The sequence below is a fragment of the Ursus americanus genome, chromosome 5 (assembly GCF_024610735.1).
Source record: "Ursus americanus isolate L20-20 chromosome 5, mUrsAme1.1.p, whole genome shotgun sequence".
In the NCBI taxonomy this organism is placed as follows: domain Eukaryota; kingdom Metazoa; phylum Chordata; class Mammalia; order Carnivora; family Ursidae; genus Ursus; species Ursus americanus.
The window spans coordinates 75,823-102,404 of record NC_142131.1 but is presented as its reverse complement, the minus strand read 5'-3'; the positions used below and the strand labels follow the sequence as shown (position 1 = coordinate 102,404).

Below are 26,582 nucleotides of genomic sequence, written 5' to 3'. Positions count from 1 at the left end.
GGGATCATGACCCGAGCCAAAGGCAGACGCTTAACCGATTGAGCCACCCAGGTGCCCCAGATCGTATTAATTTCTTAATGTTAAACCAAACTTGCATTTAAGAAACAAATCCAACATAGTCAAAATATGTGATATCTTATTTATTATTGCTGCTGGTTTCCTAGTATTTCGCCTAGGATTTTTGCATCTCTGTTCAAAAGTAAAATTGGCTTTGTAACTTCTCTTTCTTACACTGTCTTTGTCACATTTTGGTATTAAGATTATGTGTGGGTCTATATGAGACTGGAATTATTTGTTTTTTAATGTTAGGTAGACCTTGCCAGCAAAGCAGTCTGGACCTGAAGTGTTCCTTGTGGACATTTTTTAAATTACTGTTTTAATTTCATTCTTAGTTATAGAACTATTTAAACTTTACATTCCTTAATATATCAGCTTTAGTAAGTTATATTTTCTTGGACATTTCCTTATTTCTTTTAAATTTTTAAGTATATCGGCAGAAAGTTGTTCATACTATTTCTTTTTGTTCATGTCTGCAGTATCTATAGTGATGTCTCCTTTGCACTCCTGATATACGTCATAACAAACCCTGACTTGGCCACCTACCCTGCCAAAAATAGTGTAGGCTTGGCAGGATGACACAATCTTGACTTAGTTGCTACATGTGCATATTAGAGGCCCCTGGATGCCCCATTTGTGCTACATCTATGCCTTACCTATGTAACATATGACCTTCAGCCAGCCCAGTGTGTAGCCAACCAACAAACCCAGATATTGCCAATCAACAGTGCCCAGGTGTTTCACATTTCTGATACAGACCAAAACAGTTTGTGGTCTCCTTTTCCACCAAACCTCAACCTTGAGAACTTTCTTGAACTTCATGCTTGATTGGGTTGACTGTTTCCCACTCAGCAATGAATCCTAGATCTCTACTGGTTTTTATTTGTTCTCTTTAACAACTATTTGTGCTTTCTCTCTCTCTCTCTCTCTTTTTTTTTTTTGCTTTAGCATTCTCACCAAGAAGTTATCAATTTCATAAGTATTTTTTAAAAACCATTTTTAGTTTTTATTGTGCCTCTATATTGTGTGCTTGTTTTATATTTCATTAATCTTTCTTATTTTGTTATATCCTTTCTTCTAGTTTGTTTTTATTTTGCTGTTCTTTTTCTAAATTCTTGGAATGGATGCTCAACTCAGCCCTTATATTGTCACATATATGTATTTATATATCTTTTATTTTCTTATAAAGCTATCAAATTTCCTATAAGTACTGCATTTCAATGGATATTTTCATAATCCTTCAGTTCAAATTATTTTTGATGTTCATAATTTTGTCTTAGATCCATGGGCTATTTCAGAGTGTGTTCCTTAATTTCCCATCATATAGGGTTTGGGCAGTGTTATTGATTAATCAATAATACTGCCAAGCAGATTTTTACAATCCATTCTTACCATCTATGATTTTTAACTGTAGAATTTACTCTACTTACATTTCATTGAATTACTATGACAGGGATTAATCTCTTTCATCTCATTTTGTTCTTCCTATACTTCTACTTGTTCTACATTTATTTCTCTTTTCTTGCTTTTTTTTTTTAAGATTTTATTTATTTATTTGACAGAGAGAGACACATTGAGAGAGGGAACACAAGCAGGGGGAGTGGGAGAGGGAGAAGCAGGCTTCCTGTTGAGCAGGGAGCCTGATGCAGGGCTCCATCCTAGGACCCTGGGATCATGACACGAGCTGAAGGCAGACACTTAACCAATTGAGCCACTCAGGTGCCCCTCTTGCTTTTTTTTTTCTTTTCTTTTTAACTTTTTAGAGAGGAAGAGAGAGGGTGGAGGAGGAGCAGAGGGAGAGAGAGAGGGAGAGAGAGAATCTTAAGCAGGCTCCACACCCAGAGGGGAGCCTGACTCCGGCCTCAATCTAACAACCCTGAGATGATGATCTGAGCCAAAATCAAGAGCTGGCTGCTTAACCGACTGAGCCAGTCAGGCGCCGCTCTTTTCTCGCCTTTTTGAAAATTTTCTCATACCATTTTTTAAATCTATAGGTTTGAGAGGTAAATGTTTTCTTTCTAGGGGCACCTGGCTGGCTCAGTCAGAAAAGCATGGGAGTCTTGATCTCATGGTCATGAATTCAAGCCCCACATTAGATGTAGAGATTACTTAAATATATAAATAAATAAACTTTTAAAAATAAATAAAATTTAAAAACCATTTTCTTTCTATTTTAGTGATTATGCTAGAAATTATAACATGCATCCTTAATTTATTAAAATCTAAAGCTTATCAATATATTTACCTATCTCTGGACAATATAAGGACCTTAGAAAACTTAAAATCTATCCATCTCACTCCCAACTTAAAGGCTACTATTATTTTATATTTATTTTCCCTAAAATCTCTAAGAAAAAGTATTATTGTTTTTACACTGTTTATTTGTATTTACCTACATATTTACCACTTTTTTTATTCTTCTTTGTCTCTTGCAACTCAAAAAGTCTATCTGGACCCACTATCATTTTTCTAGAAATATATCCTTTAGAATTTCACTTAATGAAGGTGTCCTCTAGGTTTATGTTTGTCTTCAAATGTCTTTATTTCATCTTGGTTCCTTTTTTAAAAAAGATTTATCTATTTGAGAGAGAGAGTGCAAATGAGCGTGGGATGGGAGGGGCAAAGAGAGAATTTCAAACAAACTCCCCACTGAGTGTGGAGCCTAGCAGGGAGGCTCAATCTCACAGCCCTGAGATCATGACCAAAATCAAGAGTCAGATGCCCAACCGACTGAGGCACCAGGTGCCCCTCATCTTGGTTCTTGAAAGATACTTTTGCTGGGTATGGTATGTTAGGTTGTCAGTTACTTTTTCTCAATACATAGAGGACAAAGGAATGCCACTATCTACTGCCTTCCATTGTTCTCAAGAGTGTGCTCTCAGCCTAAATGTTGATCCTTTGAAAGTAATCTGCCTCTTAAAAAGAAAAAAAAAACTTTCTAGATGTTGCATTTGTCTTTGGTGTTCCACAGGCTCACTATAATGTCTAATTATCTAATTATGTTACTTGATTTGTATATATTGTTTCATTTTTCCTGCTTAGGACTCATCTGTTTTCTTTGTTTACTCTTTCTAGAACAGCTATTATCTGAGTGGTAGACATCCTGCACCAGTCCTCTGATTTTCTTATCTTTCCTCCCCTATCTTATGTTTCTTTGTCTTTTTGCTCCCCTTTCTGGAAGACATTCTTATTTTTATTTCCCATTCTTTCTCGTTTGAGTTTATAATGTTTGCTATATTTTTTCCAGGGTAGATTTTTTTTTAATGTTCCTTTTTATCCTGTTCTTTGTGTGTGCATACAATATTTTCTCCTGTATTTCAAAATATATTAGCAAGGGATTATTTTGAGTGCTCTCCTTGCAGAGTCTCCATTCCATTTAAATAAAGTTTTTCTACTTGTTTTGGTCTCTATTTTCCATTTTAGAGGAATTCCTCAGACATCTAGTGCTCCTTGGTTGTTTGCCCCTTTGGGCCATCTGACCTATTCCAGATCTCAGGTCACCATTCCCAAAACAATGGTAGACTATTGAGCCCAGTTCAGGAAACACTGATCTATGCCACCCTAAATGAATGGGAACTTTATCGGACCAGGCATAGGCAGGAGTGAAACAGACAAAATGGTTTTCATAAGCCCCACCCCCTTCCTTCCTCAGGTTTCTTCCACAACTCTAACTCTCCTTCATCCTACCATTGTCCTTCAGGACCTTTCCCATGGATCCTCCTCAATAGAGCCACTTCAAGTAAAAAATCTGGTCATATTACTAATATACAGCAATAACTTATAAGACTAAATATGTTTTCTCGTATTTGGCTTTTAGAAAAAGCATTTCTTGGGGATAAACCAAAGGAATAGACTGTCAGGGTATAAAATAGTCAACATGAAAGCAAGTCAGCAGGAGGTGTGAGAAAATAGTTTCCTTAATAAAAACAAACCTCTTATCCTACAAGGCTGGCAATGGAGGGAGAATCTCCACAATGGATGATGGAGCAGAACGTCATAATCCCAACTGTTGTCCTCCATGATACACCTTCCCCTTCACGATTTCCCTCTAATTATCCCTGCAACCATTCCCAGGCCATAAAGAGGCAGAGTTGTTTCCCTTTGGCACTGTGGTTCAGGAATGGACAATTCTTTTTCCTTAATATCCCAAATAGACCAAAGTGGCAGCATTCATAAAAGATTTTGCAAATGTCTTGGGGTGCCTGAGTGGCTCAGTCGGTTAAGCAGCTGCCTTTGGCTCAGGTTATGATTCCAGGGTCCTGGGATTGAGCCCCACATCTGGCTCCCTGCTCAGTGGGGAGTCTGCTTCTCCCTCTGTTCCTCACCCGGCTCACGCTCTCTCTCTCTCTCTCTCTCTCAAATAAATAAATAAAATCTTAAAAAAAAAGGGGGGGTTGCCTGGGTGGCTCAGTCCATTGAGTGTCTGCCTTCGCCTCAGGTCGTGATCATGGAGTCCTGGAATCAAGCCCCACGTCAGGCTCCCTGCTCAGCAGGGAGCCTGCTTCTCCCTCCCCCTCTGCCCCTACCCAACCTTGTGCTCTCTCTCTCAAATAAATAAATAAATAAATAAAATCTTTAAAAAAAGTAAAAGAAGAGGGCAAAGTGTAAAATGTTAGAAAGATGTAAGCATTTTGAGTGGTTTGGTTTTGGCATCAAAATAACTGAAATAGGTGAGATTGAGTCTTAGTAAGAGTCCAGGGTGGCATAAACCTTTCTGTAGAAATTCCTAACAAGAAAAAAAAACATTTTGGAGGTTGGAATTCTAAGTTTTTGTTAATACAGCAGGAGAAAAATAGAAAAGAACATAGCGGTGTGAATTATTAGAACAACAATTAAGCCAGGAGCCAGAAGAAGTCTCGTCTAGTCCCAAGCACACCACCAACTAACCCTGTGGCCTGAGAATTATTATCATTTAACCCCTCCATCTTCATTTCCTCATATATACTATACAGAGGGTAAAACCAGAGGGCATTTAACAGACCCTCTGGGCTGTACTATAATTCAGGGGCACAATTTTATCAAAGGACTCTAAATCTTAAGTCAGATAAATCAAAGAAAACACTACAAATACCAAGAGACAAATCTGACACGGTAATTAGTTTGCATTAAAATTTATCTAGAGGGGCGCCTGGGTGGCTCAGTCGTTAAGCGTCTGCCTTTGGCTTAGGGTGTGATCCGGGGTCCTGCAATCGAGCCCCACATCAGGCGCCTCCGCTGGGAGCCTGCTTCTTCCTCTCCCACTCCCCCTGCTTGTGTTCTTTCTCTCGCTGGCTGCCTCTCTCTCTGTCAAATAAATAAATAAAATCTTTAAAAAAAATTTAAAATTTATCTAGAACTGACTGATATATATCCAGAAAATGAGAACTAAATAAATACACAACATATCAGATTAAATTCTGCTTCAGCTAGAAGAGAAAATGTTTTTCTTGTAGATAGCAAACATAAATGGATCAACGGGAACCCATACAAAATCCTTCCAAAACAACCATACAAATTTAACTGATTTACACAGTCACTTACTAATGCCCTTTCATTGATGTTCTCCAATGAACTTGCAGTAGCCTTACAAGATAAAACAGGAAGCAAAATAAGCCTTCCTGAGCCTTCTGTGATTATAATGTTGAGTGACAGATTCTCCAGAACGAACAATGGACAATGAAATAGTCTGGCCAAGCTAAACACTTTCTGCCATCAGACTGAGCCTTTATCTCAGCCAAGGAATCATTTTTACTCCATGAAAAATACCTAAAATCGTGCCAAGTTGTATCACTGCCACTGAAACTGGAATGGCTTCAACATCCCATAAGAACAGTGACACTTAATGAACTGCTTCAGCTAAATCATGCTGGAGGGAAACTAGACGAACCATCTCATTGTGCTATATGTCCTTCAAAAGATACAATCGACACAGGTAATCAGGGGTGCCCCTCATGCCAGGGTTACCCCCTGAGGTAAGCACACCTGGACCCCAGGAACTTTTTGTTCTACGCTGACTACAATGGAGTAATTAATGCCATTAGGAAGGGGCCAAAATAATACACTCAAAAGAAGCAGCACCAAATGGCCGGAAATACCAATAAAAGACAAAATCAGTAAGTAAGACAGAACAAGTGTGCACTACTTGAGACATCATTTTCCAAGAATTTAGACCACCAGAGAACAGCATAGTGACGTACAGGAGATGATAATCTGCAAAAGAAATCTAAACTATTAAATATCTCAAGAAATACCTGCGAATATGATGATCTTATACATACTTGCTTAAAAGTTTAAAAAAGAAATATACCAGGGGAACCTGGGTGACTCAGTCGCTTACCATCTGACTCTTGATTCGGGCTCAGGTTCTGATCTCAGGGTCGTGAGATCGAGCCCTGCCTCAAGCTCTGCACTGGGTGTGCAGACTGCTTGAGATTCTCTCTCCCTCTGCCCCCTCACCCTGTTCTCTTTCTCTCTCTCACTCTTTCTCTCTCTTTTTCTCTTTCAAACAAATAAATTAAATTAAATTAAAAGAAATACACCACTTTTTTCCTTCCTATGTCATCCTTTAGTTTTTTCTGTCTGCAGTGACTGCAGAATGGAGAGATGATAGTCAACGTACTACAAATAGAATTTGACATCTTAAGTGCAGAATTTAAAGTTCAGACAAAGAACGGCCAAATAAACACAAAGAATCAAAGTTCAAATACATCCAATACAGAAACATTTTTAGTCTGATAAATAACACACATCTGACTTGATCATTTTCACTGTCTTGGATGGTGTCAAAGTCATTTGTTATCTTTGATTTCATTAGCTGTTTTGTACTTAAATTTTAATATGTGGGTTCAGTTATCTCAGACCCCACAATGTCAAACAACCAGTGAGGACGTAACTTGGTAGGGGTTGGGGGAGAAGTGACTTATAATATCTTCTCCAATTTCTTTGTTCAGAAGGTCTCTTGGCCTCTGATGGTTACCAGAAAGGAGGTGGGTGGGAAGACGGGTGAAACAGGTGATGGGGATTAAGGTATGCACTTGTGATGAGCAGCGGGTGATTTTTGGAGTGTTGAATCACGATACTGTACACCTGAAACTAATCCTACACTGTATGTTAACTAACTGGAATTTAAATTAAAACTTTAAAAAAATAAAGAAGGCAATTCCTTCTCCAAACTACAAAATTTTGCAAATCAGTACAGTACTTTGTAATACAATAAAATTATGTTATACTTATAGGAATCATAAAAATAAAAGAAAGTGAAATGAAATGATATCTATTACTTAAAAAACTTTAGAAGCCTATTCTAACTCCCAATTTAGGAAGAATAAATTAAATAAACATACTGTTCACTCTGTGACATAGGGCTTAGGGTATGTAAAAAACTACCACCACCACCATCCAAAAAACCCAAACTTCCAGGAACTTCAACTGGAATTAAAACTACTGTGACTTCAATTTGGTTTTATGCTAGCTGGGCAGTACTTTTAACAATGAATCGCTCTCGTGAGTGATTTTATTTAAAAGCCTCTGTGTTAATTATTAATTGCTCATACAGAACCCATAGGGGATTTAAACCATTTTTTACTTTCTTAATTCACCATCCAGGGCCCTACATACTAGGGATAATGCAGCTGGATTGGAAAATGCCTTCTTGTCTCACTTAACCTGTTTCAATGGTTTAGAAGAATTTTTATATACACAAAAACAGCCCCAACAATATTAAAGAGTAACATTCATTCTGGAAAAATTGGGATGTGTCAGGACTAGACAGGCTTTATGTATATTAACGAATTGTGGTTTTAATTTTTTGAAAGCAAATTACTAAACCAAATTCAGGGGGCTGCTTATTTATTTCTTTAAATCTGCCAAGCAATCAGAATCTCCTTACGTTTTTCCCTTAGGCTTGTGGGGTTTGGAGACCTTCCTGTCTAAACTATATGTTCTTTGATCTGATTTTTTACTTTGAGTTCCGGTTAAGGAACAGTCTTGCTATTAGTTTCTCTGAGACACTCTTCAGTACTTTATATGCTCCTGTTGGGCCACAGGGGCGTCACCAGAGCCGTAATGAAGGCTGACACACCAGGTGGGGTATAACGGAAGGCAAGACCAATAAAGGGTCTTTTGAAGATACAGGTTATTGGAAACTGTGCCCAGTGTTCTAATCGAAGCATAACTTAACTTTAGTTGTATTAATTAACAGGTCTTAATGTCTGCTATCTTAAACAATGTTTTAAAACCACAGGGATTTGATTCAAATATTGGGCTCTCAGAGACCTGACCAAAGGAAGAAAAACGAGTGCCCTCAAAGATCTGAAAGGCAAAGGCTTGTAACAACCTCCTTAGGCAAGCTCGGAGGCTTTTATCAGTTCTCCTCAGGCAATTCAGTGGTTTTTTTCAGTGGTCATCACCCTGAAGCACTATCTCTTTCACATAGTTCACTAATATTTATTATTTCCACGGTGTAGGAAGTTTACAAATGATATCTCACTAAGTCCTTCTAACTACCCTACAGTGCAGGTATTACTACTCTATCTTTAGAGATAAGAAAACTGAAGCTCAGAATAATCAAGAATGTAGCCTAATTTCCATAGCAACTCAGTGGTGACCTGGAATTTATCTTTCTAGCATATGATACAAATAAAATGCCTAGCAAATTGCCTTGTGCTCAGTAAATGTTAGTAATTTCTAGCCATTTTTATTATTGTTATTGCTGTAAGTATTTAACTTTATACAGTTGGTGCCTGAAAGACATGAAAAAATTTTTAAATATTATTTCTAAGAGGACTTAAAATAGACGTAAAAATCTCTTATGATCTACTTGTTCAGATATCTTAATTTTTCCCCAAAGTATATTTGAGCAGAGAATGCAAAGGCAAAGAGAAGATTTGTAAATGGAAAGTTTATGGTCAATTAAATGTGTGAAATGCTATTTATTTTATTCTTCTCCTGGAGAGTCACAAGAAATATTAGCATATTAAGACTTGGAGATGTCTTGCAGTAAAGAAAACTATTAATCTAGTTTAATCCAAAGCTTTCAAATGTATTTAACATTGGAATTACTTCTTCACACAATATTTATGACCATCCTTTGAAACCAGTGCTCTGTGGAAAACATTTGAGAAAAATGAAGCTATTGAAATTCCTCTTCCAACTTGAGCATGTAATGTTTTGACGGCTCTTCTTTTTCTGCCAAGTCAACTCCCGGCTGTGGATATGCTGGGAAATGTCAGAACTGACAATAAAGTCCTTCTGACACTTAACTGTAAAACCCAAGTTTTTCTTAGGTTTTTCTCACACCAGTACAACATTCTTTCTACTTCTCTCCATATTGCAGCTGCAGGTAACATCCCAAAGCTTTCCTGAAACTCCTGCTCCTGGTCTTTCTTAGCTCTCCTTATAAACCTTATCTTCTGCACCATTCAGTTGCTTCAGAAGTTCTGTTGACTAACTTAAATTTTATTGCTATTTAATTTGTCATGTGCTTATCACTTCACAGTTAAATTATAAGTTCCTTGGTATCTGGAACCATGCGTTGTGCAGCCGTGTGTCCCTACAAGAGCACAAACACTGTGCACTGCTCATCCGATCATTCAACAAGTATGCACTACGCATCTGACGTGCCAAGCTCTGTTCCAAGTGCTGGGGGTATAGCAGTACCCTGCAAGGTCATCAGCACTGCACTCTGGTGGAAATTTCATCATACTGGGGGACATACATAAATACGTCTCTGAGTAAGTACATAATGTAATGTCAGATAAGAATAAGTTATATGGAGCACCTGGGTGGCTCAGTCAGTTAAGCATCTCCTTCGGCTCAGGTCATGATCCCAGGGTCCTGGGATCAGCCCCGCATGGGGCTCTGCTCAGCGGGGAGTCTGCTTCTCCCTCTCCCTCTGTCCCTCCCCTCGCTTGTGCACACACTCTCTCTCTCTCAAATAAATAAATAAAATCTTAAAAAAAAAAGAAGACGACGTTGTATGAAGAAAAAAGGGCATGTGACAAGGCCTCTAATGAAGGAATATTTAAGCTGAAATCTAAATAACAGGAAAGGGCCAGTCATGCAATGGAAAGGTCAGAAAGAAGTGTTCTAGACCAGAGGAAAGGACCAGGGCAAAGGTTGAAGCCTGGTTCAGTTTGCTAAGTTGGAGGAATAGCAGGAAGGTCAGTGTGGCTGGAACATGCATAATTAGTCAGGGCAATCAGTATGATAACAGCTTAGCGTGGTGGGTATGCGCCATACTGCAGTAAGGAGTTTGGACGTCATTTTAGGTGATACGGAAGCCACAGAATGCTGCAGTCAGGAGAATGAGCTGAGCACTTTTCCATGATGTTAGAAGACCACTCTGACTGCAGGATAAAGAACGAAATGTAGGGGGTCAAGGTAGGAATTAGGGAAGCCAGTTACAGGCTATTTTAGTCATCAAAGCAAGACATGAGGGTGATCTAGACGAGGGTTGTGGCAGGAGAGCAAAGGAAGGAGACAGATTCTGGATGTGCTTTGACAAAGAGACAACAGGACTTGCTGGCTTGAGCAAACTAGAGGACGGTGATATTTCCTCTACGGGGTTACCTGGGAGATCAACGACGCTGGGAGGAAGAGTGAGGAAGGGAATCGAGAACCCTTATGACCGTGTTAAGGGTGAGAGGTCTACAAGACATCCCAGAACATGTGTCATTTTTACCTGATTCGGAAACTCACGGGAAAGAGCAGGGCTAGATACATACCTGGGAGTCGCTGGTACAAAAACACTATTTGACATCACAGGCACTGTGTCATCTAGGGAGAGACTGTAACCCCAAGGCACATTAGAGACTGACACTGAGAAAGGGAAGCCAAAATGGTGGGCAGAACCCCAGGAAGATGTGGTGTGGAGAAGTCCAAAAGAATGAAACGTAGCCAGAATGAGGGAGTAGTTCACTGAGTAAAATGGCAAAGATCCAGATGAGGACGGAAGAGGACCCACTGAGTTGGTCCACACGGAGGCAGTCAGAGCAGGTTCAGTGGAGCGGTGACAACCGAAGCTGGGAAGAGTGGGTCGAAGGCCTTGGTGAGGACTGGTGAGCATTCAGTGCAGACACACTCTTCAAAATGATCAGCTGTGAAGAGGAGCAGAGAAGGGGAGCAGGAGCTGGAAGGAACATGGAGCCAGGAAAGGGCTTCCCTAACCCCAGGGTGGGAGGAACTCCACTTTCTCCACATAGAGTCAGAAGGGACGAATGATTAATAATGTGGAAAGGAGAGGGACTCACTCATTGCACACATAACTCTTTGTTTAATTATTATAGATTTTTCAATGTATTTGATTCACATTATACTGAACTGTCACGATCAGCTGGAAATAAAACTGAATGGTAATAACAACAATATTAACTTAACTTGTATTTAGTGCTTATTTATGGGCTAGGCACTGTTTTCTGTGCTTTTTATAGATATTAGCTTCTACATTCCTCCAAATAACCGTAACTGTTCTCGCCCTACACTGACTGAGGAAACTGAGATATGGAGACAGTGGGTAACTTGTCCAGGGTCATGGAGGCAGGAAGTGACAGAACCAGGATTCACACTCAAATGATCTGACACTGAGGCTTTAACTACCAGGATAAACTGGCACAAGCTTGCACAACTGCTGGCTTTTCCTCAGTTCATGACCCGTTTTATGACTCACCAGCTCTCAGTTAGCTCTTGTTTCTCCCGAGCAAACAGTTACAAAGGTTGGAAGGGACCGCTTTTCACCCCCTTCTCTAGTTAGGGCAATCCTATGAGGTGGGCCATCCAATTAGATGTGGGCAGCAATTCTATCAAAACTGCCCCTTTTAGAATATTTATAAACATATATGACACATTAAAATACAATTTTTGATGGTATAGTTTTTTTCCCATACAAGTATTCATTCTATACACACATTAAATATTATGTCAATGGCCACATGGGATTCACTTGTTGGGATATACCATGGTTTACTTCAAATGTGTATGTGTGTGGGCTTATTAATTTATATAAGGCGGCCATGTTCTTGGCAGAAAAATTAGAAAACACAGCTTAGCAAAGAGCTCCACTCATTCTTTCATTTAATAAATATTACTGCATGTCCTTTTTATGTCATGCAACTATCACAAATCATGCTTTCAAATGCTATTTAAAAGCACGAGGAAAATGCAAAGGAAGAATTGCAGGATACAAAACTATATAGAAAGTATGTGAAAAATCAGTAAAACACAAATCACACATACCCACACATGAGAGAGAGAGAGGGAGAAATCTAAGCGGTAGTTATTATTTCTGGATGTGAGATATTAAGGATGATTTTTATTTCCTTCTGCTTGCCTTTTTTAACCTTATTTTTCTATAATGAACATACATTACTTTAATACTCAGAAAAATGTTACTTCAAAAATTAAATATTTCTACATATTATGCTGAGAGCACATGCATTACCAGACATCTGATTTGAAGCTAAAATGGAATCCATTAAGATAGTAAGTCATAGGGGATATGAGGACACGTTTATTGTTTCAATTACTCAATAATAATGCTCCGAATGATTTCACTGCCAAGAGCACTATTCAGGACGTGTGTGTGTGTTGTGGGTGCTACATAATTATCCTTGCTAATTAGTATATATTTAACAAATGATGGACAATTAACATGGAGCTTTGTTTCCTGCCACTAGATCTACCTAGGAGACAAAGAAACAGAGAGTTCCAGGAGACATTTTTAAGGAAAAAAAAAAAAAATCCTTAAAATATAAGTAGAAAATTCAGATACTTTCCTCTATCCCTTTGTTCAGGCTACCCTTTCAGATGCCTCTTTCCTTTAAACTTTCTCATTGTAAAAAACTATACATACTCTGAGAATTATAAAATATACTCTAAAAATATATTTGAGTGCTCAAAAATATGTACAATAAGCCCCACGTTCCCATCACCCGGCTTCAGAAATTATCAACATTTGTAGGATCTTTCTTTCTAATCTGCTTGTCTTGCTTCGGTAGGAAACAATAATACTTATGAACAGGAAAACTCTGTAGAAAACATTTTAAAGGATAAACAAACAAGAGATGGATTTTTTTAAAACCTCATGGCTCAGAGCTGCACTAAGCTTTGAAGGAGTCCCCAGATCGTTTCTGAGACGCACTGATGCAGTCACCACCTCTCCCATTAAGTGTGCCTTCCTCTCCAACAGCTAAATGGCTATGCATTATTACGCTTGGAAAATGGAAGAATGAAAATAAAGAAAGCAATAAACTCTGTAGGACAGACCTGGGGGAAACAGGGGGCATTCACCCAGGGAAAGGTGGCCAAGAAGACAGCCTGGGGACGAGCCCGCAGCAGGCTGGGCAGGCCCCTCCCGATTACAGAGGTCACCAAGCAGGGCTAATGGGGCACTACCAGACTGCCACCTGGTTGTACCTACCCAAACTGTTGTCGCTGCTCGTGGGCCAGGACGCAATTCTATCCCTTGGCTTCTTCTTTTTACAGGAGTTGTCTGACTTCTCAGAAAGACCTACTTCCTCCTTCCTAATTTCTCGAACGAGCTGCATGCGGCACCTTGTAAAATCCCGAAAGGAAATCTTCCCATGTTCATCTGCGCCCAACTGGTTCATGATCTCGGCCACAGACTCTTCCATATTCAACTGGCGACAGACCATCAACAAGTCATTTCTATGGGAGGGTCGAACAGAAGAAAACTCATTAGGAGAGACACTGAGCTAGAGAACGTGGTTAATGGGGGAGAAAAGAGCATTTCTTGAATATAACGACACAGAGGAAACCTATTTCCAACTTTCTCATTGCTTCTAGAAACGTGGTAAGTGTGCAAAAAGAACTGTTTCATCTGGGTGATTCTAGACACGAACTCTATTTAATTATTTGGGAGAGTGAGGCAACTCGGAATCCTTTGGTTCTCTTTTTCTTCCTGTCTCCACTCTCCCTCCCTGTCTTTCTTTTGAAATCGATGGAACACCTGTCAAGCGTAGCCCTGACATCTCACTGAAAGATAAGGTTTCAGAACATAGAAAAGACATTGTTTCTACCCTGGCAGAGTTTAAAATCTAATCCAATTGTAAAAGAACAACAAAGATTTTAACAAGCTTGGTTTTCAGCTTTCTGGACCAATCACCAAATTTTAGCACTTCTTTAAAAGCCTGTTTAATCCCAACTTTGATGACTCAGTGATTGCCCACCTCTGTTTTTCCTGATTTTCCTTGAGTATTTTCTACCTTCCCATCAGCAGTTAGCCCTAAGACCCAGAGCAGGGGTCGAAATCCCAAATGTCTTCCAGGACTAGGACATGATATAAATGTGAGAAGTGGGTCACTCTAAGACAGGAGGATTGGTCAAGTCTAGGGCTAGACTAAAGAAGTATATCCAGCCTCAGTGTGTTCTCAAATTTAAACAACAAAAACAAAACTAATTAAAAAGGCACAAGAACAACAACACTATGCTGGCCAAGAGCAATTCTCCATAGCACAACATTTGTCCCCGACGTGGAAGTCTTATTCTTTTCTATTTGCACTCCTTGGAGAAATGTTTTGTTCATATTGCTCCAACTGTACGTCTCCATAAAGGTCAAAGGATTACAGAACTTAAGAGCTGGAAGAGACATTAGAAACTCGTGCATGGTCACAAACAAAGATAACTAGTGCTCCTGTCTCGACACGCCACCAAAGTCCAATCATTTTGAGGACATGACCAATTTGATGTTTGCTGATATCTGAAACCTAACCATGGGAAGTAAGACCAACTGCTGTCTTCCAGCCCCCCTTCACCCCTTCCTGCTCCTGGCCGGTTCTACTATGGTCTCCCCACTTTCCCTGGGCACACAGAACTGTAGAAAATTTTAATATCTTCTCCTTCACTCCATCTTATCACTAATATCACTAATATCACTCCTTCACTCCTTCATTTCCACCTCCCTGGTTCCCTGTGTCCAATTTATTGTCAAATTTCTGTTGGTCCTGTCCCTGAAATGCTTTTATATTTACTCTTACTTGGGTTTTTCAGCTATATTATACTAGTCTCCCAACTGATCACTCTGCTTCCATTGCCGTTCCATTTTCATGTTTCATAAATCTTTTCTACACATAGCTACATGTTTTATCTTGTATATACGTGTATACATATGCATACCATGTATATGCCTATGTGTAAATATTTATATTTTTTTATTTGTAGGGTAGATGAATAAATAAACATACACATGAAAGTGGGGATGGTAGATTAAATTGTTAGTCTTAATTTTTCATTCCCCCATAGTAGTATTATTCATCCATACCCCTGCCTTGGCCTCAGGACTAAGGACACTCATGGCAGGTATGTCTTTCCTTAACCCTTAACTTCAGGCTTGACATTGAACTTGCTTTGGTCCCCTGGGATGTTAGCAGACAGATGTTTATACAGTTGGGCTTGTCCCCTACCACTTTTGCCATGATTGTGAAAAGAATGAACCAAGGTAGCCGTTAACCCTCTAGTCTGGCCCCAAGATGAGACACCTCAGCCAACCTACAGACCCACAGCCTAAGAAGAGCCACTCCAGCTGACCCCAAGATGTGCAATCAGGGTAAGTTCTTGTTTCTGCCAATGAGAGTTTGTGACTGCTCCCAGCAATAACTAACTGATACACTGGAACAATGTTTTGTTTTAATGCATTTATATGCTTATCTTTTTTGCCCTTCCCTGAATACAGCCTAATATTCAGCTGGCTTCATCTAAGACTTAGGGACGTCAGGGACCCTGGGTGGCTCAGTCAGTTCATCAGTTGCTTTAGGCTCGGGTCATGATCTCAGGGTCCTGGGATGGAGCCCTGCACCGGGCTTTCTGCTCAGTGGGGAGCCTGCTTCTCCCTCTCCCTCCGCCCACTTGTGTGCTCTCCCTCTCAAATAGATAAATAAAATCTTAAAAAAAAAAGGCTTAGGGTTGTTGAGGATTGCTAGAGCAGTAATGCAAATAGGAAGAAAGGGCCAATGTTCTCATATAAAAATTTTACATTCTAATATGGAAATTTCTTTTTTATATTTCCAGATAATAGTCTTAACAGGTTGGGTAGAAAATGAAGAGGTTTTCTAAATTCCAGAAGTTCACATAAAAAGATGTTAACAATCATATTTTCTGAATGGTAGGAAAATGGTGTTTTCACTCTTCTACTTGCCTATCGGTATTTTGTAACCTTCTACATTATACTACACTACTTTCATAAATCGCTAGTCATTTTTCAGGTTTTAAAAATAAGAATAACAACAGCACCTATCTCATAGTATTGTTCTGAGAATAAATGACATAATGCATGTAAAGCACTTAACATAGTTCCTGGCATATATTAAGTACTCAATAAGTAGTAATCATTATTATGATTATTTTATACTTATTGATCGTAGATCTTTCACAATGCCCCGGTTTCATGATTAAGTCTGCAGTAATTAAGCACAAACTGCTCAGGGGGAGAAAAGTGCTTATTGAACTGAGCGGACTGCTTCACTCAGAGGAGCAATCCGTCTGCAGAGGCCGCCCTTGCGCCCGCCTGTGGCCCACTTACAGATTTGGGCACCCTGGTGAGAAACCTGACTCTGTCCAGGCTCGGGAGGCCTCCTTCTACCAAAACAAAAAGGCTTAAATAAAGAATTTGTGTTCTAGAAATGTCAACTCAGGGGAGAATGTGTAACAATACACTTTTATTTTAAAAGTGTGGGCCACCGAGAGGTTGGTAGAAAAGATCAGAAACAAAACACACTGCATTGCACTGAACAAAGTCAGATTGTAACCTTTAGCTAGAAGTACTGGTTTCTAAAAACTGAATCAAAGTTAAATTCCTTCAGCATAGAGGTCTAGAACTAGCAGCAACAACTGACAAACCGGCCGGGGCGGTGCACTTTAACCCCACCTCACAGATAAGGACACGAAGGCTGAAAGAGTCACAGAGCTCATATGCGCCAGAGCCTCGAATCTAAATCTGGAATCCGTCTGATTCCAACACTCTTGCCCTTTCCATTCTATCATCCAGCACCTTGGATGTCAGCGATACCTAAATTTTGGCAGGTGAACACAAGTGAGGACAGCACTAATAAGAGCAGCTTGATCATCAATGGTCATTAATCAATAACCCTTTTATGTTAAACCAGACCATATCCACCTATACATTATTACCTTCCACATTAAATACAATGAAATAACAAATTACATTTTGTTTCAACATGATAAGTTACACAGGAGAGAAAAAATTCCCAAAGCTCTCTTTTACAAATCAAGAGCTGGAACTTGCATCAGAGTTTTACCACAAGCCGTTGCGCAGGGTTGTTTAAAATGGCTCTAGGGAATTACACTCGTCTGTGAACACGCCCGTCTGCAATGCGCCTTCGCTATCCCTCCCTTCAATCGGCGGACACCACTTCCCTGCCCTTGAATCTTGGTTGGCTTTGTGACTTGCTTTGACCAATGGCACATGCCAGAAATAACACTCCAGGATCACTGAATACAGGCCTTAGGAAGCCCTTGTAGCCCCCACTTTCAGCTCACGTCCATCCAACTCCATGCAGTCCTGTAGTTCACTCAGGCCCCCAGGTGAGCTCTTCCTTCCGATGGCATTTAGCACCGGCCCCATTGCTCAGGGCCTAAGTACAGCTGCGTGACAATTTTTGGATAATTGTACTAAACTCGCATTTCTCTCTTTTTATTATTTTCACACACTCCAGTCTTATCTTTCCAGCGTGACCCCAAACTCCTGGAAGCCAGTGTTGGCCGTGCCCCAACCTCCCTGAAGATCTGTGCGGCACCCGGCACACCGCCCTGGACGCCGCCAGTATCCAGGACGTCGGTTTCAATGGATTGACTCATAAAGCTCTCAGAAGTTAAAAGTGATCGCTCTTTTGAAGGGAGTCCCCAGCTGATTTGATATTTCCCCACGTAAACCTCTTTGTATTTTCTCACAGAAGGCAGCACATGGGATGCCCAGTAAGCATGACTGACCCGTGGACACCATAAAAACGACAGTCCTGCAGCCTTCGTGACAGAGCAGAATGACAGCTTCCCTGCTTGAGGCCAGGAACATTTCTCAGAGGAAGAGAAACTAAGATACTAAGCAGCAGTTGTCCAAAACCAAGATAGTGTAGAGGGGAACTGGTGCAGTAACAGCAATATCTCACAGAAGGCACCTGCCTTAAATAGAAAACAACCACAATTTCGTATATTATTTCAGAAAATACATTCATTCATTACAGAAAATGTAGACAAGCGAAAAGAAGAAAACACAAATCACATGCAGTCACTCTACCCAGCCATAACCATGGCGAACATTTTTGGTTAATCTCACAAAAATGTGGTGAACATTTTAGCCTCTAACTTTCTTCTAAATAGATAAATGTCCTCCCGATCAATTTTTTACTTTAATCATTTCTACAATTGCTCTAAAAGGTTTTTCACATTTATTCATATTCATGTATGCATATCTTATCTTCAGAGGATAATGCCATGAGGAAAGAAAGGAACGGATTTCAGTTTACAACAGAGGAACTGGCCAAGTCAGATAATATTTAGTTCTGGAGAGAACACCAATCACCAGACAGCAAAATTAAAATAGGACTGAAGATCAATGATTCTAGCTCAAAACTGCATGTTTTCACAATGTACAGCTATTACTTTCTGTTTATAAAAGCCTTTTTGTCTCCTGGCTATTCTTCTCCTTTTAATTTATAAAGAAATTGAGTAGGAAGGGAAAATTCAATGAAGCTCTTTATCATTCAGGGAAATTCACAGCCTAACATGAGGAATAGCTAACGGAAAAGATGGGCTTACATCTCAGAGGCTCAGAAGCAAAGAAAAACATTATTCTTCCCCACAATGATACTAAATCCCAAACCCAGTTGGAATGAAGGCTATGCAAAAGCCATCATTGCTCTGAGTAAGAAGCAGGTGCTGTAGTCACAATTGTCAACAGACAGCTTGGGTAGGTAGGCCAGAAAGAGTTGCTTATGAAAACACTCAAAAAAAGTCTGAAAGTTCACTTTGCCCCTAACTGTTCAATTGGAGTCACACAAAAATGTAATTTAGAAGACTCTAATTTCAGTTCCATAAATATTCAAAATGTGAAAAACCATAAATAAGACGTAAAAAAAACAGGCTCTAGGCTACTGCTGATAATTTCTGGGGAGAGCTGTTGGACGGGACAAATACATTTGCCTCTTACCAGCGCTCCCGCGTGAAATAATCAAAGCGGAGAACGAAACGAATAAGGAAACGTGAGGATCCATCCTCCAGAACCCCAGAGACGCGTCTCTCACCACGGCCTGCCGCCTTCTGGAAACTTTTCCCCTCAGCCTGGGTAACAGCCCTGTCTTCCAGTTTCCTCCCACCTCCACTTGACTGCTCCTTTAGAATTCTGGTTCCAAATGTGCGTATTACCTGAGGCCTTATCCACTACTGTCTGTTCTGCCACCTTACAGGCTCTCTGTGGGTGACCTAATCTAAATGTATGGCCCTATTACGCGGCACGCTGACTCCCGGATCTCCATGTACAGTTAAGCAGCAATGCGTTTTCTACTGGGAAGCTATGTTTTGGGGTCGCGCATTTACCCTGAACTCAAAGTCCTGAATTGAAGTCATCATCTCTACCCCTCCCCAAGGTTACTCCTCCCGTCTACGTAGATGATACCATCCAGTCACCCAAGCCAGAAATCTAGAAGTTGTCTGAGGTGTCTCTTCCTCACCTCTCCTCAGGTGCAAGCAGTCACCAAGACGAGAGATTCTGCGTCTGAACGGCGCTCCTACGCAGCCCATCCCGGAAACGCTGGTCACTCGCCCTTTTCCATCTGATTTACCGCAGTACTACAGGTACCTCATCTCCTTTCCAACAGGCAGCCAACAAGTTACTCTCGCCTGCTTAAAATCCTTTATTTGCTTCCCCCAAGGGTTTCAGCTCCACGCCCAATGTTTCTCACGTCCCAGCCAAGGCCCATCAGAATACAGCCCAGCCACTCTCTTCACCACATCCTCCCGCCCAAGCTGGCAACCTGTGGATTTCTTTTAGTTTCCAGAAGAGGCAGTGCTGTTTACATGCCCATGCTTTGCACGTTTGTCCCTGTTTAAAGCATCCTTTCCTTTCCCTTTCTTCAAACTCCAACCCACGCTTTATAATCCACTTGAACAGCATCTCCTCCAGAACCTTCCTTAAGTCTCTCAGGTAAGACCCCGTCCTAGTCCACGTCCCTTCTCTGGGTTACTGAAGTACTCGTGCTTGCTTTGATAACATACTCCACTCTATAGTAACTGTTGATTTATTTCTCTTTCTCCTACTAGACCAGAGGTCGGCAGCTAGGCCTGCAGCCAAATCCAGACCATCGCCTGTTTTCGTAAATCAAGTTTACTGGAACACAGACACACCCATTTGTGTACGCACTGCCTATGTCTGCTTTCTCACTACAACAGAGGTGGGTCGTTATGACAGAGATTGTACGGCTCATAAAACCAAGAATATTTACTATATGGCCCTTCACAGAAACAGTCTGTGAACTCCCCTACTAGACTATAAATTCATAGGAAACAGGGCCCGTTCCTTGTTCATCTTCAAAACCCTAACCTGAAATATAATATAATAATTAAAATGTTAGGTAAATAGAATGTTAGATTTTCGGGAAAAAGAACCTTCAATCCCATTTCTCTTTAGCTTCTTGTACATCTCAATTTGCAATCACAAATCAGAACAAAACAAGTTGATATCATTAGGCCTTAAAGTATCTTCTGGTATATATGCTGGTTCCATATCCCTCAAGCCTTTCTATGCTGGTGGTACTCCACTCAGGCAGCACATCACGGTCCCCCGGCATGATGGTAACATACTGAAGCTCGTGCCCCACAGCTGAACACTAAATCTGGATGGGGCACAAGGCACAGCATCTGTATTTGCTAAAGGGCTCCCTAAGTGCATCAGAGTAGAACTTTGGTTCTACACCAACAGTACTGAGGAATGAGGGTTTAAGGCAATTCAGAAATCTTAATAATAAAAACCAAACAAACAAACACACAAGAGCATGGTAATTTACGTACTTGCAAAGTGAAGGGAAATAGATATTTTAGAAAAATTATCTATGGAAGTGGAAACAAAAAGATTCTGCTAGAATTTAAGCTCTGTGAGGATGAGAATTTTGTCTACTTTGTTCACCGTTGTGTTCCCATTACCAAGAACAATACCTGGCATATAATAGATGATCATAAATAAATGATGAATGTATGAGAAATTTTTTTTCCTTTGCTTTTGATCAACCAGAAGCTCCTGATTAGAAATATTCCATTTAATTGAAATGTTATATATATGAAGAAGGCAAATTGGCAAATACAGTCTTCAGTTAATCAACAAACAACTTTCTTTAGGGGAATAAACATGTTCTACAATATAAAATCATGCTTTGAGGGGCACCTGGCTGGCTCAGTCAGTATAGCATAAGACTCTTGGTCTCGGTGTTGTGAATTCAAAACACACGTTGGGTGTGGAGAGTACTTAAAAATAAAATCTTAAAAAAATAAAATGGTGCTTTGGTGTTAAAGAGGAAGGCAAAGAGATACCACTATGGATAAACGCATCCCAGCTCCTTTTAAAAATTCAATCTTAATTTTTTAAAAAGTTTAGTTGTACAAACAATCCAATTTAAAAATGGGCAGAAGACCTGAATAGACATTTTTGCAAAGAAGACATGCAGATGGCCAACAGACACATGAAAACATGCTCAACATCACTATCATCAGGGGAATGTAAATCAAAACCACAATGAGATATGACCTCATAGCTGTCAGAATGGCTAGAATCAAAAAGACAAGAAATAACAAGTACAAGCAAGAATGTAGAGAAAAAGGAACCCAAGTGCACTGTTAGTGGGAATGCAAATTGGGGAAGCCACTGTGGAAAACAGCACGGAGTTTCCTCAAAAAATTAAAAATAGAAACACCGTATGATCCAGTAATTCCACTACTGGGTATTTACCCAAAGAAAACAAAACACGAATTTGAAAAGATATATGCACCCCTGTGTTTACTGCAGCATTATTTACAAGAGCCAAGACATGGAAGCAGACCAAGTGTCCATCGAGAGACAAATGGATACAGAAGATGAAGTATTACTTGGCCATAAAGAAGAACGAAATCTTGCCATTTGCAGCAACATGGATGGACTCAGATAATGCTAAGTGAAATAAGTCAGACAGAGAAAGACAAATACCATATGATTTCACTCATAAGTGGAGTTTAAGAAACAAAACAAATGAACAAACTAACAAAAAGAGAGAGAGAAACAATAACAGACTTCAATACAGAGAACAAAGTGGTGGTTACCAGAGGGAAGGTGGGTAGGGAGATGGGTGAAATAGATGAAGGGGATGAAGAGTGCACTCCTTGTGATGAGCACTGAGTAATTATAGAAGTGTTGAATCACTATATTGTACACCTGAAACTAATATAACACTGTATATAAATTATATGTCAATTAAAATATTTTTTTAATTAAAAAATTTTGAGGGGCGCCTGGGTGGCTCAGATGGTTAAGCATCTGCCTTCGGCTCAGGTCATGATCCCAGGGTCCTGGGATTGAGCCACGCATCGGGCTCCCTCCCCAGCAGGGAGTCTGCTCCTCCCTTTCCTTCTGCTTGCTGCTTTCCCTGCTTATACTCTCCTGTGTCAAATAAATAAATAAAATTAAAAAATTTTTTTTTGAAAAGATCAGTTGCAGTTTGTAAGCACATGGAATAAGATCATGAAACATGAAGGAAAAAGAAATGCCATTAACAAGTAAAATGGCATATGACATGCATTCTAAGAAATTAAGTGGAATCATCTTGGACCTCCCACTGTGATCTTAAAGCCAAGTCAGCTTAAGTAACAAACATTTAAGGCTGGCTCAAAGTTGAGCCTACTCATTCATCCCCCCACCCCCGTCTGTCTCTTGCTCATAAGAACATACGGCTAGAAATGATGAAGCTGTTGGCCTAATTTTTATTATATCTGAAAAACGCTTTTGGTTGAGTTTACCAACTTGGAAAAAATATGGGAAAATAGGAAAGGCAAAACAAAAGTCAAGATTGAAAGAAGAAACACTTTGTAATCTAACTTATAAAGATTTTTTTTTTTTTGAAATTTCACACTCAATGGAATTTTTTTCTTTAAAGTAGGCTCACACCCAGTGTGGAGCCCAACTCAGGGCTTGAACTCACAACCCTGAGATCAAGATCTGAGCTGAGAGCAAGACACCCAAAGGAATATTGAGATAAAATCTCACAAAACCAGGGGCGCCTGGTGGCTGTCAGTTAAGCACCCAACTCTTGATTTCAGCTCAGGTGATCTCAGGGTTGTGAGATCGAGCCCCATACTGGATTAAGATCCTCTCTCTGCCCCTCCCCACCCTTAAAAAAAAAAAAAAACTTTTTGCAAAACCAGAATCTCCAACCACCAACCTCCTCAATATTGTCTATGGTGAAACCTGTTTTAAAAATCTGTTTAGGGGCGCCTGGGTGGCTCAGTCCTTAAGCATCTGCCTTCAGTTCAGGGCATGTCCTGGGATCGAGCCCCACATCAGGCTCCTCCGCTGGGAGCCTGCTTCTTCCTCTCCCACTCCCCCTGCTTGTGTTCCCTCTCTCGCTGGCTGTCTCTCTCTCTCAAATAAATAAATAAAATCTAAAAAAAATAAAATAAAATAAATAAAAACCTGTTTAAACTCTTGTGAATTAATATTTATGGTCTTCAATTGCACTGTTCAATATGGTAGTCACTATACACAGGTGGCTATGTAAGTTTACATTTAAATTAATTAAAATTAAATATAATTAAAAATTCATTTCTCAGTTATGCAAGCTCAATAGCCAAATTTCAAACGCTCAAAAGCCACATGTGGCTAGTGGTTACCACCCTGCACTACACAGATATAGAACATTTCTGTCATAGCAAAAAGTTTTACTGAATAGCACTGGGAAAATAAAATAGAGTACAATATCCTCAAAAAGCTTCAGGCAATAGTATCAGTCAAGCAAGGAAATTGTTACAAATATCAGTTATTACTTTTAGGTAAAGAAAGAATTATGAAACTGGAGGCATTTCCCTCTAATACAGAAAAAACACTGTGTCATAAATCTGTAGGTTTTCTTTGCACCTGATTTTCCAATTTTGGAATCACTCCTATTCGGAAGACACACACAAAAATGCCCACTTTTTGCATAAGGAAATCCAATCAGATTCAAATTCACATCCAATACACTACAACTGACAAAAAAACTGTAGTTGAAAGATTTATCGGACTTCAGGGGGCAGGTGGAAGGATGTGTATGTTTCCGGGGGAAGCACCGGCTTTGTCTTCTTAGACTTGAGTTACTGTGATATTAATTCTTTCTGATGTTCCGACTGAACTTCCTGAGGGTTCACGGAAATAATGAACAGCCAAGATTAGTCACTGACATGATGGTCTCCCCTTCTCCAGGTAAAATGTCAAGAATGACTAAAAGCCAACATTCAAGAAGAAAGCATCTGAAAACAAAATATTGCTTTTTTAAAAAAAAGCATTCATTTTTGGCAATCTCTCAATTTGGTATTTTCTATTGATATTACAGAAGAAGAAAATACTTTAATGTGTTTGCCCCTTGGATTTTTTTAAATCAGTAAATTAACATTCGATATTAAGCAAAATTCAGCTTATCTTCACAATGATTTGCAAAAACTTCTTAAAAGCTATCTTTGCCAGTCCTGGGGAAAAATACTCATTCAGAGTATCTGTTTCAGATGCTTTAGAAACATTATTTCATTTAATCCTCATAATACATTCAAAAGATGTATCTTCATTTTACAAAGTCTGTCAGTTCCTTATACGACAGGACCTGTCCCAAGCTCCTGTCACCATGCTTAAACGAGTTGGTGGATGAATGAATGAACAAAGGTATGTCTTCTGTAATCTCAGTGACAGACCTAGAACCTCACAGTAAGCACTCAGTAAATCCTTACTCATTGAATACACTAGCAATAATGGTCAGTATGGCAAATGGGTAAGGGATTCTTAACATATAAATGTTCCTCCCAGATCCAAAAATTAGGCAAGACAGTCACATCTGAAAGATCTAGGATGAGAGGATACTGGAAAAGACTGCAGAGATTAAAACTGGGGGGCAATAAAAGATTTGGGGAAGTGTTCCACTTTTTAAAAATTATTTCTTTTTTTTTTTTTTTTAAAGATTTTATTTATTTATTCAACAGAGATAGAGACAGCCAGTGAGAGAGGGAACACAAGCAGGGGGAGTGGGAGAGGAAGAAGCAGGCTCATAGCAGAAGAGCCTGATGTGGGGCTCGATCCCAGATCGCCGGGATCACGCCCTGAGCCGAAGGCAGACGCTTAACCGCTGTGCCACCCAGGCGCCCCTTAAAAATTATTTCTAAGTCTATTTTAACAATACTTCCAGAATAGTTATCCTTTCAGATCATTTTAGATCACACTTTTATGGGGAAATTTCAGCACACACATAACACCATCATTATAAAAAGACAATTGCACCCACATTTTTTCATCAAGGCAGAAAGAATCATATTACATGTTTTTAACATATGAAGGACACACAACCTGTTGTGAATGATAAACTTGTAACTGCATTGATTTTTTCCAGTGCAAAAGAGGAGTTGCTGGAAATGGTGATAGAAGATAAAGTAAAAACTTTCATCAAGTGCTCTTCAATCAAAGGCTAATAAATTTTTATGCTAGGATCCAAATATGTACTTGAACCCTGGCCCTTGTAAATGGAAGTGGTCCACCCATGGAACCTGCCACCAGGAGCCTCAAGGCCCAGGCAGCCTGCTGGCCTCCTGCCTATCCCCACTCTTTCCAGTCTTCTGTCTTTTGGTTTCATTGTCTCCACCATGTAACACCCCTCTCAGTTCTTCTTGCTTCAAACATCATTTGGACCTCTATGACTGACCTCCTAACCCCTATCAACTCTGCTCCCACAGCTAACGCTTGCTGCATAGGCGAAGGCTGTCAATCAGAACACGTGACATTGCTGGGGTGCCTGGGTGGCTCAGTGGGTTGTCTCTGATTCCTGGTTTCAGCTCAGGTCACGATCTTGGGGTCATGATCTTGGGGTGAGATTGAGCGGAGTCTGCTTGAGATTCTTTCCTTCTCCCTCCTTCTGCCCCCCACCCCAATAAATAAACAAACAAACAAATAAATAAATAAATAACATCTTAAAAAAAAAAAAAAAGAACAGGCAACATTGTCAATGCTTATTCTGGCTCCTTGGTTGTACTTTGGCTGGTACATAAACCCAAACCTCTCCCTGAGGCTGACACTGTAATACGTGCAAATTTCCCCAAATATTATTATTTTATATACATTCCACCAACATTTAAAAACATCCAGCACAAAACCATAAGAGACTCTTAATCATAGCAAACAAACTGAGGGTTGCTGGAAGGGAGGGCTGTGGGGGGATGGGGTAACCGGGTGATGGACTTTAAGGAGGGCATGTGATGTGATGAGCACTGGGTGTTACATAAGATTGATGAACCACTGAACTCTAACTCTGAAAATAATAATACACTATATG

At 39.9% G+C, this 26,582-nt stretch overlaps 1 protein-coding gene across 1 annotated transcript in view; it reads right to left on the bottom strand.

Moving 5' to 3' along the window:
* MCC (MCC regulator of Wnt signaling pathway) overlaps positions 1-26,582 on the bottom strand; it is a 375,394-nt gene that overhangs the window by 296,510 nt on the left and 52,302 nt on the right. The window contains exon 2 of the mRNA XM_087861917.1: positions 13,451-13,698. Coding sequence (XP_087718043.1) covers positions 13,451-13,698 — 248 coding nt within the window. The remainder of the gene's footprint in view (positions 1-13,450; positions 13,699-26,582) is intronic.